At 37.9% G+C, this 20,401-nt stretch overlaps 1 protein-coding gene across 2 annotated transcripts in view; it reads left to right on the top strand.

Annotated features, from left to right (window-relative positions):
- PTPRF (protein tyrosine phosphatase receptor type F) overlaps positions 1-20,401 on the top strand; it is a 331,301-nt gene that overhangs the window by 243,737 nt on the left and 67,163 nt on the right. For both annotated transcript variants that reach the window (XM_070941423.1, XM_070941424.1), the window contains 6 exons: positions 1,715-1,984; positions 2,899-3,480; positions 4,006-4,139; positions 5,431-5,575; positions 13,187-13,492; positions 15,558-15,751. In XM_070941423.1, coding sequence (XP_070797524.1) covers positions 1,715-1,984; positions 2,899-3,480; positions 4,006-4,139; positions 5,431-5,575; positions 13,187-13,492; positions 15,558-15,751 — 1,631 coding nt within the window. The remainder of the gene's footprint in view (positions 1-1,714; positions 1,985-2,898; positions 3,481-4,005; positions 4,140-5,430; positions 5,576-13,186; positions 13,493-15,557; positions 15,752-20,401) is intronic.

Below are 20,401 nucleotides of genomic sequence, written 5' to 3'. Positions count from 1 at the left end.
TTGCTGACAGTATTGTTTCATTTATCCTCAAATCTTCATTCTGTTGTTCATAGTAATGTGAGGCCTTCAGTGCCAGTTTTCTTTCTGTGAATCCACTGGACTGATAAATCATCAAAAAGAACTCAAGCAAAACTTTATTAGGGGTACTGTTAACCTATTAACCTGAAGCCGAGTCTCATCAATACTACCATTGTACTCATATGGTAGTAGCTGCACCTTTCTAACATGATTTTGTGATGCTAGAACCAGCACAGGAAGAAGTCCAGCATAAAACGCACCCAGTAGACCAAGAGTGTCAAACTCAAGGCCCGCGGGCCGGATTCAGGCTATAGGGTGCTTAAATCTGGCCCATGGGACCAGCCTGGAAATATCAAAGGACTGGCCCGCAGTGCCTCTGCCAGCCAAAACAGACCACAGGGGGGGGCATGCAGCCCTCCTGCTGCCCTTTTTTGGCTTCCATAGCCTCCAACAGCGGTCTGCCACGCGGAGGCCCTCACATGGCTCGTTTTTGGCCTCCACTGCCTCCAGCAGCACTCTGCAGGACAAAAACAATAGAAGGAAAAATGCATCTTAAGCCTGTGTCAAATGCTCACCATGGCCACGCCCACCATGGCCATGCCCCACCCGGCCCTCCAAGTTCAAACACAAACCTGATGAAATCAAGTTTGACACCCCTGCAGTAGACTGTAGCCCTTTGAGCAAGCTTTGCTCAGCAATCTCACTCCCAATGGGTCTTTTCTATAGATTCTCTGCCCTTTAGCTATTTGCTTAACAATCAGGAGGTATGAATTGGAGAGGCTGTATTATTAAGAAAGCGAGGATTCCACATATATAAGCACTGACTTCATTTTGGAGATACAGGTTTCCCAGAGGAAATACAACACAAGCCTTTTTAAAACCTGGAATTAATTTGTTTCCAGAGGAAACAAAGATTTACTCTGCTCAGTTATGTTTTTTGTCCTTGTTTAAATTGGCCTGTAACACTGGCCTTAGCGAAGAGCATCATTTATGTACCATTTCCCTAGATGAAGTGGTTCAGCTAATAGCCGGAAAACTTTAGTACATCTGAAGGCTTGCCACCAAACCAAGAGAAAAATACTGATGAGTGAATACAGGGTGTTATTTGTCCTTGGAATGCTTTCCAAAGGCAGGAGGATCCATTGTCCAAGTGCTCTTGTGTCAAGGTGGATCTGAACTCCTTTCCAAAAAAGAAATGCTAACTAGGTTTGCATATGGCCTAGGCCTCTTTACATTTTCTCTGGGAATGCTGTTTTAGCCAGTTATAATATACAGAATAATTTTGAAAGGAAATTTGTACCTGCCATTATAACATAGATTTGGCCTGCAGACAGACCACTTTGCAATGATACTACTTAAATAAACCCATCTGGCAGAATTTTAGTGTACTTTATGGATTGGAAAATGAACTCATTTTCTAATTAACGGGATGCAGTGGAAATGAAGATTCATATTAGTGACATGATGTAACATGCCAGACCTCTTGATGAAAATAATGCCAGTGTGACTTAAAAAGGAGTCATGTAGACATGAAATTCAGTAAACACGTCTTGCACAGAATTTTCTTTTTCCAGAGTGATTTACCACAATTTAATAGGATGAGTGTTGATGTCCCCACCGCCCATCGACTTTGAAAGCAAAAATGAATACACAAGTTGAAGCTGTGACCCTACTAGTTCCCTGTTTCTTATTTCAGTGCGGCGAGTATCTCCTCGATTTTCAATCCCTCCAAGCAACCATGAGGTGATGCCTGGAGGGAGTGTGAACCTCACATGTGTAGCAGTGGGGTCTCCAATGCCGTATGTGAAGTGGATTGTCGGAGATGTGGAATTAACAAAAGAAGATGACATGCCAATGGGCAGGAATGTTCTAGAACTGATCAATATTACACAATCAGCCAACTATACATGTGAAGCCATGTCCTCACTGGGAGTAATCCATGCAACAGCACAGATAACTGTCAAAGGTAAGAAATTCCAGATTATGTCCAAAGAAATTATGACAGATATATACAGTTGCAGCTGTCTTTTCCTAGTTTTTATTCAGATTTTACATTCTTATTTTTTCCTGAGGGAGACTGGCCAAATAATGCTTTATATATAATATAAAATGTGGAATTAGAGCAGATTCTGTCCCAGACACGTAACATGTCTCTTCTCATTTGGTTATCTAATTATTTTTTACTTCACAAAACAGATACCCAACATCTCCCAGAATGGAGAACAACTCTCAAACAAACCTACAGATGTTTTTGGTATTAATTTCTCTGATGTAACTCTTCTCTTATTTGTACCTATATATATATTTATTTATATATAGTCCTGCCATAAAATCAATATATAAAATAATCCCAGATCACAATACTGGCCTTAGATTTTCTTATCTAGTAGTACAGGAAGATTGTGACATTTTGTGCAAATGCTTGGAGTTATTATGGCCAGGATGCTGTACTATCCCATCACCCAAATGTACCTCCCACTGATTTTTGCATCTGATAAGAATGTTGTTCTTGTAATAGTAGTACAATGTAAGTATTATTGTCTTGGTGAATTGGCCCTGAACAAAAGTTCCTGAAGGGTACTCCAGCTGAAGAACCTTTTTTTTCCATTTGAAAGCTGACTTGGATTCTTGTCTAAATTATGGTTATTTAACCAGCCACCAACAAGTTCTGTGAACACATCTAATAACATGATTGCTATGTTTATCCTTTCATTAAAAGCACTCCAAGTAATATGTGGTAGTGTGTAATGTAAAATGTATGTTTCGGTAAAATTATTTCTGCCTTTAAAGAAGAAGGTTAAGGAAATTTTGAACCTCATTTATATTTTTATGCATTCTATCAATTGCATTAATAGTATGGTTTTGTTTTCATATTTTCAGCTCTGCCAAAGCCCCCAACAGAGCCATTAGTGACTGAAACAACAGCCACCAGTGTTACTCTCACTTGGGACTCTGGAAATGCAGACCCCATCTCCTATTATGTCATCCAATATAAGTCGAAATCTTTGGAAGGAACATTCCAAGAAGTAGATGGTGTGGCCACCACCCGCTATAGTATTGGTGGCCTAAGCCCCTTCTCAGAATATGAGTTCCGCATTATTGCTGTAAACAACATTGGAAGGAGCCTTCCTAGTGAACTGGTTGAGGCGCGGACAGGAGAACAAGCTCCATCAAGCCCACCTCTCAAAGTGCAGGCACGGATGCTGAGTGCTAGCACTATGCTGGTCCAGTGGGAACAACCTGAAGAGCCTAATGGACTGATTCGAGGCTACCGGGTATACTACACCACTGATCCCCATCTACCACTCAGCATGTGGCAGAAGCACAACACTGATGACAGTCATCTTACCACTGTGGGCAGTTTGATAACTGAGACTACATACAGTATCCGTGTCTTGGCTTTCACCTCAGTAGGAGATGGCCCCCCTTCTGATGTTATTCAAGTCAAGACCCAGCAGGGCGGTAAGTACCATATGTTTGGTATAAGTTAGCTTTCCCCCAATCTGATAACCCCTCAGGTGAGTTGAGATTGCATGATACAGAATTCTGGGAGTTGCTGTTTCAACACTATTCAGGGAGGAATAGATTGGAAAAAGCGAGAATTAAAATTGTCCCCTCTATGTCTTAGTCTGCTCTAACTCTTTCAGACATCTGAGGCAAAGTTCATGATCATGGTATGGTTCAGACATGGGGTTTGTTCATTGAGGAGCAAGCTTATGCTTCTTAATTAAGATTGAGGAAAATATGATCTTCTTCAGATTATAAATACCATGTTGTTTTATCATCATTTTATGTTTGTCAAGAATGGACATCTGCTTAGCTAACAAGGTTAAACAGAAAACTGTTGAACTTGGAATCTACAAGAAAGGGAAGGTACTGAACAGAGTTATGAAAATGCTGTAAAGTTTTACATTAGTAATAAGATTTGGGCACTTCCTAAAGCTCCTCAGATCTACCTCCACTGACTCATACTTCATTGGTCCCTAGTTCCAGCCCAACCAGCAGACTTCCAAGCCGAGGCCGAGTCAGACACACGGATCATGTTGACTTGGCTGCCAGCCTCTCAAGAGCGCATCACCAAGTATGAGCTGATATACTGGGAGGGAACAAATGGGATCCAGGTAAGAAATAATAATAATTGATTGCTATACTATAGTTTCCTATGGAAGTGAGGCAGATTTTTCTATATTGCCAGTTAGATTCTTGTCAAAATATAGGTAAATACAGAAGATTGTTGTTGAAAACAATTGTTGTTAAAATTACTGTAATACTGGATTTTGTGATATGAATTATACAAATGAAAACAAATCTGGATGTGCCTGTTAGTTTCTGCTGCTGATGGGATAAAGGGCTGAAGCCCAGCTGATATATTCACTAGAAATTCTATTAAGTACCTTTCTGACTGAATTTTCGGTAGGCATGACTCTTATCTTTCATATCTTTTCTTTGCAATTTTATACATTAACACTTAGAGGCAATGAAATACTCTGGTTGCTGACTTGTTTGTGACCAACATTAACTTCTGTGACTTTTCAATGATTATACAGGTAATCCTCGACTTAAGACCACAACTGAGTCCCAAATTTCTGTTGCTAAATGAAGCATTTGTTAAGTGAGTTTTGCCCCATTTTACGATCTTCCTTGCCACAGTTGTTAAATGAATCACTGTAGTGTTAACACAGTTGTTAAGTGTATCTGGCTTCCTCATTAACTTTGCTTGTCAGAAGGTCATAAAAGGGGATCACATGACCCCAGGACACTGCAAATGTCATAAATATAAGTCAGTTGCCAAGCATCTGAATTTTCATCATGTGACCATGGAGATGCTGCAATGGTCATAAGTGTGAAAAATGGTCATACATCACTTTTTTCAGTGCCATTGTAACCTTGAATGGTCACTAAATGAACTGTTGTAAGTTGAGAACTACCTGTATAAAATTGTGGAATGCACAATACTATCCAAGACACCTTCTGTAGACTACACCCAAGAGAGTAGTGTCTCTGTGTATGTGTTTGTGTATAAAGTTTCTATATTACGATTGCTCAAACTCTGATTTAAAAGCTACTTAACATAACAAAATTCTGGGAGGGAAAATTCATTCTTTTTGCTTTCCTCACATTTTTACACTGACATGTTACAGAATGCTGTGGTTGCATTTCTAATAGATATTTTGTTTCCGAAGAGCACAAGACTGTGCTTTGTTAGTGTCCTCAATTTGAAGATAATGATTTTCCTACTGTTATGCAAATTCAGTAACTTGGGTTGGGTAACTTGGGTTGTATTATTGACTTGATTAATCTGCAAGTATTGATGGGCAAATGATTTAAAAACAAACAAAAAAAAAACATTAAAGGTTGGCTTTCCTTATTTCCCCTCCAAATAAAAAGAAAACGACTCTTTATCTTTTCCAGCATAAGGTGGAATTCGACCAGACTTCATCTTATGCAGTTGAAGGGCTCAAGCCAGACACACTCTACAAATTTCAACTAGGAGCCCGGTCTGAGCAGGGACTAGGAGTCCTTACTCCAATTTTGGAAGCTCGGACAGCACAGTCCAGTAAGTGTCTCTGTATGGCTATGGGAATGTAAGCAAGGGAAATGCTGTTGCCACTGTGCTAGTTGATGGGGAGTTAGAACCATTGTCTAGAGGAATGAGGAATGACAAACCAGCTATAGTTCTGAAGCAGGAGCCCATTTGGCCAGGGTAAGTCTTGTTTCTCTTTCAGATCATGCCCTTTCAACAGGTAGACTCACAGATTTACAGGGAAAAGCAAATAGGATATATTCCCTATCTCTGTGAGTTTTACTGCATCCTCTCCCACTCTCCATTCCGTTGCAAACAAGATACTCAATCTCTGAACCTTGTGCATGCATATCCCTGCTCTGCATGTGCTCATATCCCTTTGAGAAATACCCTTGCTTATATCCATACATCCCAGGACATCCAGCTGTCTATGTGCTATACACATTATGTTATTGCCATTGGAAATTTCTATGAATTCACTTGGAAAAGAGGAATTCCAATCTCTATAAGAAGAGAAAATCATTAACACGTTCTGCAGAGAATGAATGCTGAATTAAGTAGTCTGGTATGCCATGTTGCATGTTCATACTATATACTATACCAGGCAACAGTAAAAATAATCAGATGGCCGGATGAAAAGAGACTGACACTGGATTGCTTTTTATTCTCTTCTCAGCCCATGTGCTGGTGAAGTACAAGCTCAGTTCACTTATTGGCAGCTCAGAATGTAGCACGTAAGCAGATTAAGGCTATCAAAAAGCTCTGAGATAAGCTTGTTTTCACTGGTGATTTGAGGGCTTGCTTTTATGAAAACATTCAGGGTGGAAGTAAGACATTTCTGTTTGTGCCATCTGTCAAGAGTTTAGTGACTCCATGGGGCAACAAATGAAGGCAATAACAGCAGAGCTTTCTGTGTGCAGCCAATGCTTTCCCAAGTAGAATCAGCTCAGGGTGGAACTGCTCTCCTTGTGATTGAAATTACGGTTCATTTTCTCATTAGCAGCATATCACTTATAAGGACTCCAGCAGTCCTGTTTGTGGAATCGTAGTCTCAAACTAATGAAATGCCAAACCAATAAATTAGATCAAATGATACCCAAATGTAGATATTATAAATATTAGATATTGGAGAACATAATTTGGATGGGGATATTTATAGAACTGGTAGCAGCTACTGAAGAAATCCATGAATCGATAGGGAGCAATTGGGTACTTTCCCAATCATTGTACTTAAACCAAAAGGACAGATCTCAGAAACAAAGAGTAATTCAGATGTGAAATATGATAATGTGAATTGTGATGCAAGGCTGTGTGTAACTGAGCAATATATGATGCCTCTGCAGTTAGAGTGCAATATTTTGGCTTGTTAAGCACATTTGCATTTTGAGAGAGTAGAGTATGATAGGTGCTATCACAAAAGTATATAATGGCGTAGTCCATTCTTTAAATAGCTGCTGTGATTGCTCCAGCTTTATCATATAATTTAAATCAAAATATGCAGCCACTCCTTTGAACTTACAGCTTCCCCAATTTAGGATCTACTTCCTCCCACTCTTTCTGTTAAGCCCACACTTCTATCACACATACCACTCTTGAACCATTCGTGTGATTCCTTCCCTCGTAGAATATCTCCAGATAATTTATACTCTCTGTTACAGTACATATGTATTTAAAAACTCACATGCATATTTATAAACAGACCTTCCTTACTCTATCTTCAGTGTTGCCTCGCATTCTCTCTTATTGTCTGTAGACTCCTGACTTGGTTTTTCAAACCTATCAAACCACCATTCTTACCCTAGTCCTGGTGATTTCGTAAACTCTTCCCTAGAACGTTTGAAGTCCTCTTTGGCTGCCTTGCTAGATTTGGCAGAGAGGTTCATCTCTTACTTCAGGTCCACTAGAGTCAATATCAGAATAAAGCACTGCCTGTTATTTCATGTTATATTACCTTCCTAATACTGTTTCTGAGTTGATGTTGCATAGAAACATTCTAGGAAATAAGATGTGATTAGGCGTCTCAAGACTCTTTCATTTAAAAACATTTCCATCCACTTGCAAATTAAAATACATCCAGAATTAGCAGCAGAAAGAAATGTGTGTGACTCCCAGAGGAGCTATTTTGCCTACCCTGTAATAAGGGAGGATAATCCTGATAGTGTGTTATAAGCAGTTGTAGATCCCAGTCTGCAGCTGAAGATTGCATGTTAAGTTGGCACTGAAGATAGAAATAGGGAAGAAGTCCCTGAACTTAGTTGATACGTCTCTGATATTAATTTTTCTGGATAATGCTCATATCTATGTGCCAAAACAGGATGTAGGATGGACAAACTGCTGAAAACCAGTAGTAAGATACTTCATCATTTTGAGGCAAGAAAAATCACAGGACTATAGTGTCAGTCAGAAAATATATTTAAAACAGCTTAAAAAGTAAAACAATGAAAAATATATTTACCCCCTCCACACCCATTATATGACATTCTGCATAATTAACTCATCCACAGCACTTCTTGTTCTCCCTTATTTCTAGTCATTAAGGATTTTCCAGTCCTGCTCTATATTGCAAGCCCTAGTGTGTAAGATTTCTGTAATGATTAAATTATAAGGAAATCATTTCAGATATTCTAGTCAGTCTACACATTCACTTCAATCACATTTAATATTACTTCAGTGTCTGTAGTCATCTACAGCAAACTGGGATTATATTAAAATGACATATGTGCAGTAATGTCATGATGAGGGCTGTTATTTGCACTTGTATCCCAACATCTGATACAAGAACTTAAGTTGTGGTTTTGCATAATGGTACACATTATTTTACACACGTACACATACATGTACCAGATGTTTAAGCCAGTGGCCCATCAACCACTATAAAGCACTCACTATAGAGGGTCCTTCAGAATAGAGAACTGATAGAGGAAGTAGATGTTTTATTCTTCCAGTAGCTGATCCATGGGATTCAAGGTTATAAGTAAAGATTTGAATAATTAAACTATCGGGAATCTGGCAAGAGAAAAGCAATGGAATATGACGAGAAAGATTATACACTTAAAACTAGGTGGTCATTTTGAGGAACTGGCATTACAAGCCTGTATACCAACTTCAGATCAAGCCTGGATCAAATGGAAGGCTAAAAGAAAATATCTAGAACTTAGATAAATATAAATATTACAAAGAAAACTACTTGCCAAACGTTCTCTTAATTCTGGATGTAGTTATGTTGCCCTTGTAAAAAGTGATACTGCTTCCAGCATTATGAGAATGATCTATTCATTCAATCCTTTAAAAATACATTGGAATTACATTATTAAGGTCCTGGTATTCATCATATCAGCATGAACTGCTGGCCTTTGTACATTGCAAGGAAATTTTAATCAAGGCATTGCAAATGTGATCATGTTGTCTGTATGAACATGGTGAACGTTATGACATTGACTGTGCATAATATCTAGATACATGTTGGCATATATTTTTATCTCATTCAGGTTTTTTTATGTTTCCATTGTTTAATTTAATTTTAACCTCTTCTAATGTTAATTTGCTGTTTGTATATTGGCACTCTCACAGATGAGATTCTTACCCAGCCATTAGCTATCAGCAGTCAAAAATAATTTTGTGCCTCACATGGTTCACTTACTGTACTTTGTTAAACATCTTTCATTTCTCCTTTTTCTAAATTTCTAAAAATTGTCTCAATGAATCCCAATTTCCAAAATGTTTATGAGTCAAGTGTGGAAGGAACTGCTTAGCTATTTGTACCCAGGAAACCTACATGTTTACTACCTGTTTCTTGGTACCTCGTGTTTCTCTTTATCTTTGACTTTTGCGGTCTTGACTTTCTTCCTTTACTAGCCAAATTTCTGGGCAAACTGAGCTTGCAAGCCTGCTTTATCATTTTAAAATAATTTTATTTTACATGCATAACAAAAGAAACATCAAAAGGGAAATATCATAACTTGGAATCCCAGGACATCAAACATCATACAAAACAGCCTAAATGTTTCTCCATTTTACAGTGGAAAATGCATATAGCAGAGAGTATCATTTGATCACATTCATGATTATGGAGGATTCTTCTTCTTTTCTTCTTTTTGTTGTATAAACAATAAGTAGTAGAATGTTTCAAAATGATTAGGAAAAAGTGCTTGCAAATTTCACAGGCACAGCAGCTCTTAGCTATTCCTTATTTGTGTGTGTGTGTGTGTGTGTGTGTGTATGTTTTCAATAAATAATAGATGCACAACTTTATTTAGGATTCCATGTGAGTCTGAATTAAAGATGATATTGCTTTCAGAAGCCCACTCTTTAAAGTTAATATAATTCTTAAAGAAGTGGCACCCTTTTTTAGTTTAAACAACATCCTTAAAAATCCAAGCCATTTTAATGAAGAGCAGAGAAATGCTATGCTTGTGTGGGACCTATATATAATCTCCCCAATTGTTTTTGAAGCATTGTTGTACAGTTCTAATAGCAATAAATATATTCCAGAAAGCATAAGATACATCTACAATTATTTTTCATCTAATGAAACAGGATTATCATGGCAGCATAGGTCTAGTGACAGGATCCCATATTTTTTTCAAGTTTTGTTAAAAAAAATTCTGGCACCTACAACAAGTAAATAATTAGGAACTCTATTGGAATCAGTGCACAGGCCGAGCTGTAAATTCAACTTGTATTGATGTTCAGCGGGTTTTTTTAAAGAAAAAAAAAAGAAAATATACTCAATTTGTTCTTGTTTCCAGAAAGCTTCTACTGCTGGATATTCCTAGCATAGCCACATATATGTGCCAGTATCATACCTCACTGGTAGACTGGTGAAGATATATTGTAGATAGCAGCCATTTTGAGAGGACTGGGGTATCAGAAATAAATCATTTTTGACGGAGTTGCACTTTGATGTTTCAAACATTGATTTAAGACACTTCATCTCATATTGCTTCCTTTAGTTCCTCAGTTTTCTATAAATCTCTTTTATACTTCTTAACTCTCAAATATAGAGTATGTTTTCAATAAAGCTATGATGTTAATCAGCTTTTGCTTATAATTAATACTAGAAGTTCAAAGTTGGTGAGTTTCATTAGCTTTACCTGCCCTCTGATCATCAAAATTAGCATAACCTACCATGATATTGGGCAATATCCATACTATAAAATGGCATCTAAACCATTTGCTATTTGTCTGCTGTGTTATATCTTTGATACCCACACACTGCTTAATCTTTTAATATGAATACTTTGGAACTTTTTGTGAGATTCCTAAGAGAATTTTATAATCATTTACTATTTCATTTTAATTACTTTTTTACAGTGACAATAACAATAGTGGACCTAACAAAACCAGCTAATAAACAGAAATAATCAATCATAAAAGGTTTCCCATAATTTGATCTGATTGAGAAGAGAATGATTGAATAGCAACTGTTTTACATCTTTAACAGATTAACAGAGTTGGAAGGGACCTTATAGGTCATCCAGTCCAACCCCCCTCCCCCACTCAAGCAGGAGACCCTACACCATTTCTGACAAATGGCAGTCCAATCTTTTCTTGAAAGTCTCAAGTGATGAAGCTCCCACTACTTCTGAAGGCAAGCTGTTCCATTGGTTGATTGTTCTCACTGTCAGAAAGTTCCTCCTCATTTCTAGGTTGAATCTCTCCTTGGTCAGTTTCTATCCATTATTCCTTGTCTGGCCTTCAGGTGCTTTGGAAAACAGCTTGACCCCCTCCTCTCTATGGCAACCCCTCAAGTATTGGAAGACAGCTATCATGTCTCCCCTGGTCCTTCTCTTCACTAGATTAGCCATACCCAGTTCATGTAACCGTTCTTCATATGTTTTAGTCTCCAGTCCTCTAATCATCCTGGTTGCTCTCCTCTGCACTTTTTCTAGAGTCTCAACATCTTTTTTATAGTGTGGTGACCAAAACTGGATGCAGTACTCTAGGTGTGGTCTTACTAGGGCTTTATAGAGTATAGTATAGTATACTATAGAGTGGTATTAGTACCTCACTTGATCTTGATTGTATCCCTCTGTTAATGCAATTTAGGATTGCATTGGCTTTTTTAGCTACCGCTGCACACTGCTGGTTCATATTTAGCTGATTGTCCACTAAGACTCCAAGATCCCTCTCTCAGTCACTGCTATTAAACCTGGTTTCTCCCAGTTTATATGTGTGCTTTTGGTTTTTCTTACCTGAGTGTAAGACTTTACTTTTCTCTACATTGAATTTCATTTTGTTAGATAGGGCCCAGTGTTCAAGTCTGTCACGATCCATCTGAATCTTGAACCTATATTCTAAGCAGGGGTGAAATCCAGCAGGTTCTGACAGGTTCTGACAGGTTCTGGAGAACCGGTAGCGGAAATTTTGAGTAGTTCGGAGAACCGGCTAATACCACCTCTGGCTGGCCCCAGAGTGGGGTGGGAATGGAGATTTTGCAATATCCTTTCCCCAGGAGTGGGGACGGAATGGGGATTTTGCAGTATTCTCCCCTAGAGTGGGGTAGGAATGGAGATTTTTGCAGTATCCTTCTGCTGCCCACAGAACCGGTAGGGAAAAAATTTAGATTTCACCCCTGTTTCTAGTGTGTTAACTATTCCTGCCAGCTTAGTATCCCAACAGGTTCGGAAGTGTGTGCGCGCACATGACATGCATGCGCAGATCCTCTGTGTATGCGCAAACCCTTCTGCACATGAGCAGAGGGTAAAAAACAGATTACTTCCTGGTTAAAACCAGGAAATAACGACAACCAGGCGGGAGGGTGGAGCCTTGCGCTGCCATCGCTACCGGTTTTCCAAACCACCGGCCACCATCACTACAATTCAGCCGAACCAGGAGCATTTCACCCCTGCTTTAGCATCCTCAGGTAACTCTGAGTTTGATGTTGGTCCTTGCAATCTAAAGTGTAGCTTTAAGTTTAATTTTCACATAATTCTTACGTTTTTCCTAATAACTGTCTTGATCTGCCTTTCCTCCAGTTTAGTATATGAAATATTCCTGTTCTGATGTTTGCTAGTTTATTTTTGTTCTGCTTACCAAATTAAAAAATGATGTTTTAAGTTTCCTTCACTACTTAGTGATATTTCCATCCTGCAAATCATGTTTTTATCTCTTTAAAAACTTTCTTCGTGGCCTTTATATTTCAACTCCTTCTCAGGAATTTAAAAGCTATGGCATTATATGTCAGATTCAGTAGACTTTGTATTCTAGGATTCTGTTCTAAGCGGTTTAAGCAAAAAGTATCCATGCAAACTACTGCTCAAATACCACTCCTCAGAAAGAATATCACTGAATTATTTAAATGTGATACATTATTCTTAGTTGGTTTGTTATCCTTTTTAGATCTCACATTCTTTCTTGAGGACTTCTGCTCTTCTGTTCTTTTCTAAGTATTTTCTAAGACCTATGATTTCCAATTTTCTTTCCTATATATGGCACACTTATCCTATGGTAACCAAAACTGGTGATCCTGTGAATGGCACACATAGACCTAATTCCTGTGCATATATATTTTTAAATAAAAAGAAATACAAACTTTGTTCTGTATTAGGAGAACCTCTGTTGGTTGGGTAAGATCTCACTGTGCTTGGTATGTTTTGCCCAACCATTTCCCTACATCTTCCCACTTCATTTATTTATACCTAGCCCCTTCTGCCCCACCCCAAGAGGTCGCATGTGTAAGCATCAGCTCTACCACCATCCGGGTAAGTTGGGTACCACCACCGGCTCAGAGCCGCAATGGAGTCATCACACAATATTCCATCGCGTACCAGGCAGTGGAAGGAGAGGACAGCACCAAGCATGTGGTTGAGGGCATTGGACATGAGCATTCCAGCTGGGAGATCAGCAACTTGGAGAAATGGACAGAGTACAAAGTGTGGGTGAGGGCTCACACAGATGTTGGTCCTGGACCAGAGAGCATCCCTGTCTCTGTTCGCACTGATGAAGACGGTAGGTTTTGACACATGGTCAAAGGTAACAGGGACTCTATTGATGGTTACAAGTTTGTTTCTTAGGAATGCACTGTGGATCTTATTCTTCAATATATAAACAACTATGTTCATTTTTTAAAAAAATAGGGCAGCTCCTTTATAATCATATTCAGTTAGAATGTGAGTCAGAGTCAATCAATAAGTAATAAGAGTGTTGTCCATGTAAGGTTCATAGATAAGTTGCGTAGAATGCTGCTGCCTATACTGATCTGCTTCTTAACTCTCTATCAGGGACACATTGAAGCAAAACAATGTATTGCATTAGGTAGACAAGTCTGTTAGGTCTCAACTTAAGTTTCCTGTCTAGAGAGTGACAGTACTCAGAGTGACTGGCACTTGTTACGTTACACTCTGGCCTCAAAACACTGGAGAGGCCATAAGTAAACATAGGAGGAAGCGAGCCACTCTTAAACTGAGAGCAGGCATTCTTTGGTTTTATTGCCTCTGCTGTATTACTCCTTGCATTGCTGACATTCTAGGAAGTGATGCATAGCTATGTTCAGGGACTGTTTCCCAGGAAAAGAAACATGTCTGTGGGCTCTGCTACTTGATTTGTTTGCTTTAGTTCTCATTTAGCAAAGCCTTAGCTAGAGGGAAGCTACTACCCTAGAAATGTCTTAGCAAACTTGAAACATTAGTCTGAGGGCTGCAGAGTTGGCTCTCCCAGGTAGGCTTTGTCAGGCGTGATTTTGAAAGCTTCCATTAACACTGAAGTTTCATAAATAGCAGGCAAGGTGAATGAAATCCTTTTTTGTATCTTAAAATATATTTGTTAGTTAATACATTCTTTTTATAATTGGAGTGACACATACTAACCCAACATAAGTCAATTCCTGAGTAGTTGCCATTAACATAAGGCTCTGTAGCAGGTAAGATTCATGGTAGCTGGGCCCTGCAGAGCTGTCACAAGCAACATTCAAGGCATAGCTGACTCTAATAAGAAAAGGGATCAATTTGTTAAGACACTGTTACGTTTACTTTCCACTTGCTTTTTGGAAAGCCTGAAGAACATACATCATTCCCCATTCTGTCCTCCTCCTTTCCTTTGCTAAATCATGATTTCCCTCGATGCTCCTCTTCAAGTAACTATTTACAATTAGGAATGAGATCTATGGAAAATAATGTGATGCCTAAAGCTGAGCAACTGTCAGCCAGCCATATCTTTTTTTTCTGGAATCATGCTTGCAGATTTCACCCACTTCCCAGCCTCCAATTAACCTCCTCTTGTATTGACAATTGAGGCACTGTGTGCTTTTGAATGCCCTGGATTGCTTTTGCAAAAGTTGAATGCTGTTTTGGTTTTCCAAGCTAAGGCTGAATAGCCGTATGGCAAGGGGGACTCTAAAATGAATACATTGCCCCATTCATATAGGGAAGGAAAAGCTTCTTTGAGAAAGCATTCCTCCATCCCTTCCCTCTGTGCTCTTTTTAAATTTGCATTGATATTTTTGTCTCTCGGTGTAAGAACCCAGAATAATAAGAATGCAATTTTGCCAAATAGTAAATAGGTTGTACACTGCCTTATGAGAAAGTACCTCCTTGTAAGAAAATTGAAATTTTTCAGGCAACTGCCATTTTTCACTTTTTATTAAAAAGCACTCTATAACCTGGAAGCATAAGCAGGCATCTCAATCTTCAGAACAGCCTTTTGCTGTAGCAGTGGAGCAACTGACTGTAAGCCATTGTTCTAAATGCTTCTTTCCTCTTTAATAAATCTGCTTCTCTTCTCTGCTCACTCTTTAATGCAAAGAGAGGGGGGGATTAGTTTTCTGAGGAAAGCTTTGCATCTTCTTATAATAACAGGATAGCTTAGACCATTGAAGATGCTGTACATGTATGCCATACACTGTTAATCTTTGAAATCTGACATGTCTATTTATACAGACATGCATGTACAGAAATACTTGTTCCTGAGAAAACTATTTGAAGAGTGGGCATTAGAGAAAGCAATCACAATTAAGGTACTAGTGTTAGATGCAACATGATAATTTCTCTCTAACTAAGTTTTCCTATGTACATTGCAGTGCCCAGTGCTCCCCCACGGAAAGTGGAGGTAGAGTCAGTGAACTCAACAGCAATTCGTGTTTCCTGGAAGTCACCCATCTCCAACAAACAGCATGGCCAAATTCGAGGTTACCAAGTCACCTATGTAAAAATGGAGAACAATGAACCAGTTGGACCACATGTCATCAAAGATGTCATGGTAGCTGAATCCCAGGTATAGCCCGCTGTTGATGAATATGCATACTTATTTGCAGAATTATCTGCATGTCAGTGATTATTATTACTTTTTTGGTTCATAGGACTGGTTAAAATTCTAACACAGGTGGGAAATCTATGATCCCAAATGGTGTTGAACTGATCCCCTTTGAATTAATCCACAGAGCCATTGGTCATGGTTAATGGAAGCTACAGTCCAAATACATCTAGAAGGCCACAGATTCATTAGGTTTACTCTAAATAAATAAATTTGGAATTTAAGGCCAACTGCACAGTATGTGGCATACAACACCATATAACTAGAGATTGCAAGTATAAACTCATATAATGAAATTCAAGTAATGAATGAAAAGATAGAATTAATCTAAAAGAATCAATTTGTTGGAATAGGTTTAAGGAAAATACAACTAAATGGGCTTTTTGAATAACACATCCAAAAGGTTAAGTGTTATTAAATGTTGCTAATTTCGCTAAAAATGGATTAAATGAGTTTCAGAATTAGCTTCTAATGTTAATTAAGTCATCCTAAATGGAAAGTCTGGGATTCTTCAGTAGTATGCTGGCAATAAATTTATGCTTTATTGATGGTTCTGTATTTTACTACAAGTGTTAATAAGGTTTTGTTATATTTGATTGACATGACTTGTCAAATCAAAAAACTTTCTGAAATGAAAGCAGTAGGGAAAGGGTTGAATAGAATAAAATAGTTTTTGAGAAATCTAAGCTCCTTCTTAATGTAATCTAGGGAGCAAGATAATATAAGCATTGCCTATCATCTCTTTGGAGCTGAGTATCTTGTCAGGAGTTGCTTAGTGTAAGTAGTATACTCATAATGTCACTGAAATAAATAAGAAACTAAGTCTTAGTTTTGAACCATTTGTTGTAGTTTTTCTGCTTACTAAGACAGAATACCTTTTGGATTCAGGAGGGATTGGTGGGGAGGGGGGAGAGGATTCATGCTGGAAAAAAAATCTGTAGTTCCTGAGGTTTCTACAGTTGCAAGCTGGGGTGATCAGTTGTGAGCTAGATTTTTTAATGGCACCCAGTAGAATTACAAGACAAGTGCACAGACTAATTGATTTGCTTCCTAAGTATAGTTGAATTATTTATCTCTCTCTCAACAGGGAGCAAAGCACAGCAAACAATAAGAAAATAAAATAAATCACACACACCTTTCATACACTAGAAAATAAAGCCCAGCCTAAGAATGAAGAAGAAATAAAATAAGAACCTATTAGCACAGGATTATATTTCTTGGATTAGATCATCAGAATTTATATGAATCTTTTCAAAATTTTCGTATCTGGGAAGATACACAGTGTTTTTGAGAAAGTTGTCCCTTTAGCTGGTAAAATTCATCAGTTTGCTATCTTTCTCTAGGGCTAAAGATTTGCTCTTCAATAAACTATATGGTTAATCTCCTATAAATGAAATAATTTAATTAAACCCATTGAACCACCACATTTTGTATAAGAAAGTAAAAGAGTATATGCAGAAACAGCCAAAGTAGAACAGATATCTTTAACTTTGATGTAAAACACCCCCCCCTCTCTCTCTCTCTCTCTCTCTGTGTGTGTGTGTGTGTGTGTGTGTGTGTGTGTATTCCTCTGATTATCCTTCATGGATATGACTTGCCTTTTATTTCTTGAAAGAAATATCCTATCTTTCAACAAATGGAGGTGCAGTATAATACTCTAAGACCATGCCTTGCAAAGCTTTCTATTTATCTTATTTGCCAGATAAGATTTGCATTCATTCTCTGCTAGAAAGAGGCTTCATTCTTACTGTTCACACATATTTGTTGGGATATTTTTCAGTTGGTCTCCAGTCATTGTTTCTTGTAGAAACATAAACGCTAAACTGGGGATACATTTAAACAGCAAGGGATTCCTAGCAAATTAATAAGTCAACTACTTGTGCAGGCTAATTCTGGATCTCATCCAAGGAATCAGTCAGTGTGAATGGGAATTACAATGATCTGTCCTTCCTGGAGGCACTTGCCATTTTTGTTATATGGGTGGGTGTTCTTGGATGATAACCAGACAGATGGAAAAGCTGCAAGCACAGTCAGGTGAAAGGCTTGAAGGCTAAAGGTGTAGCAATGTATCATGTACTTGATCCAGCTGCCTGAGAACAGTCATAAAGCCAGAAAACCATTCAGATAATAGCACCTTCTAAAATGTTAGGGACTTTATCATCAGAAATGCAGTCAGCATTTCATATTGACCATTCAGATAATATTGCCTTCTAAAATTTTGGGAAGATTATCAGAAATGCACTGAGCTTTTCACATTGTGTTGATAAATAATACTGCTGTCATTTAGTTCCTCTTTTCCCTTCATCTCCCTATTACACATTGGTCAAGAATATTTAGAGGAACATTTTGTCATATATACTGTTCTTCATTCTGTATTTAAAACTAATAGAAGGGAAATTTAAAATGTGCTACATATTCCTTCTTTCATTCGAATTTAGTAACTGATTGCTCTGTAAGAGAACTTTATACTTAAGTAAATTTCTGTGCTGCGTCTCTGCCTCCAGCTGAAAAGTAGCTAGCAGGACAGCGTCAATCATTGTGTCCTACATGGACAGACAAGCATGACTTTATCTCAAGAATATGCCTGTATGTATTACTTCAGCAGAGTTCAGGAGACAGTACTCTCCACTGTATAGTTTACCACATAAACATATTCTGCTTTTCTAAGTATAAAGCTGCAACAGCCCTTTTCTAATACAATAATTAAAGGTACTAATCTGACAGTAACTTTGGATTTCCAGTATCAGAGAAATCACACTGCTGTGTTCCATCCTGTATATACACATTTCAATTCTACTCTGGGCTTTGTGTGCCAATATATTTTGTCATTTCAAGATTCCAAGACACATAATATTTTGATACTTGACCGTACTGTATTCATTTTAATTGTCAAGTTAGAAAAGCATTTTACTTAGGATAAAATAAGAACATACAGTAGGCAATGTGATGCATCTTCCTGATTCTGAATATGACTTCCACAACTCTTGCGATAAGTCAGATTGACTGAAATTTATGAGAATTGTCCAAAAAATCTGGAGGATATTTAATTGTCTACCTTGTGTCCACACTGATTGACAACTTATAAAATAAACTCAGAAATAAGACTTCAAAATAGCTGTTGCTTTCTTGAGAAGTGGGTCCTGGGTAGCAACTATTCTTCTGGAAAGAGAGTTATTTGACTATTCGGTTTGGCTTCATTAACAAGATCCACATGAGATTCACTGCTCTTAAAAGAATTTTATTTCATTTATATGACTGCCCAACTCACACACAGTAATTCTTTAATCAGACAGCTAAAGTAAAGAATGTGCATTCAACAATCGTGTGTGTAGTGCTAGGGCAGGCCTTCTTTGCAACAGTTTGTAAACAGGGCAGAAAATAAATCTCAGACTAGTCTTGGTCAAACTAATCTATTTGGTGCTCTTACTAGAACTGTAGATTTGGTGATATCAACTGCCAACATTAGCTCTGCTTACATTGGTTACTCTCTCTAAGCAGTAACAGCAGCAGATTTTTTTTATCAAGGCCTTTGGTTCCCTCAAAGCCATTTATCTTATTCAGTGACACTAAATACTTAAGAAGCAATTGGGCTATTTTAGCAGAGAACTGTTTTATCTGGTAGGTAGCAGTTTTATAAATTCCAACATTTACCTGTAGCTGATTTCATCATAGAGATGCTCCTAAAACAGAGGTTTCTCTGATGAAAGGGAAAGATTATTGTATGTTGAAGTTGACAGTGTAACCATTTAAAAAAAACAAACTTAAAATTGAATATGCACCACTATTTTTCTGGCTCATTTTACATATTTCTACCCTGTTCTTTTAAGAAATACAGTAATTGTATAATTGTGAGGCGGTTTTGAATGTTTTACTAATAGATATACATTATCTTTAACAGTGGTGATGTATGTGTCATATTTTAATATATTTATTCCATAATGTTCTTTGGGGGAGGATTGTTATTGCTAGCAATGTCATTATCCTAAAACCCACTTTTTGGAAATAATCCAAAGCATGTAATAAACTAAAGAATATTTGTCTATAGATATTAAAATAATCATCATTATATAATACAGCAGCTGAAAACCAACAGTCCTTACGTCTTTGATTTAGGAATGGAAATGAATAAAGATTAATACATTTTGCTAGAAAGAAAGAAACAGGATAAGAAGTTTGCATATAGACATGGATTTAATATACATGTGGGCAGGCTCAATCACAAGGACTTGTCCACTTCCTCAGTCCCAACAGGATCAGACCCCTCCCAGATAATAAAGCAAAACTGTACCCTGGCCCAAGACTGGGGTCTAACTGGAGCAGATCTGAAGGATTTTGTCAGATAAATGCCCAACATATTCCTCCAAATGGTCCTACAGGTAGACCTCTGAGCCTGCTCTATTCAAAAGGACCTGGGTCATCCTAAACAAGGCCTCTGAACACATGGGCACTGAAGAGCCATACAAATAGTGATATTTCATCATCAGTGATATGTTATGACCTGCTTATGAGTGCCCTCCAGCAGTACTTTATGCATCTCTTCACCCATTTCGTCTCCCCCCAATTCCTCAGTAAATAGTGAAAGATTCTGAGATTTGTTTGAAGCATCAAAGG

The sequence above is a fragment of the Pituophis catenifer genome, unplaced genomic scaffold (genome assembly GCF_029215685.1).
Source record: "Pituophis catenifer annectens isolate HBS135680 unplaced genomic scaffold, rPitCat1.0.hap2 SCAF_3, whole genome shotgun sequence".
NCBI lineage: Eukaryota > Metazoa > Chordata > Lepidosauria > Squamata > Colubridae > Pituophis > Pituophis catenifer.
This window is presented reverse-complemented; position numbering and strand designations above follow the sequence as displayed.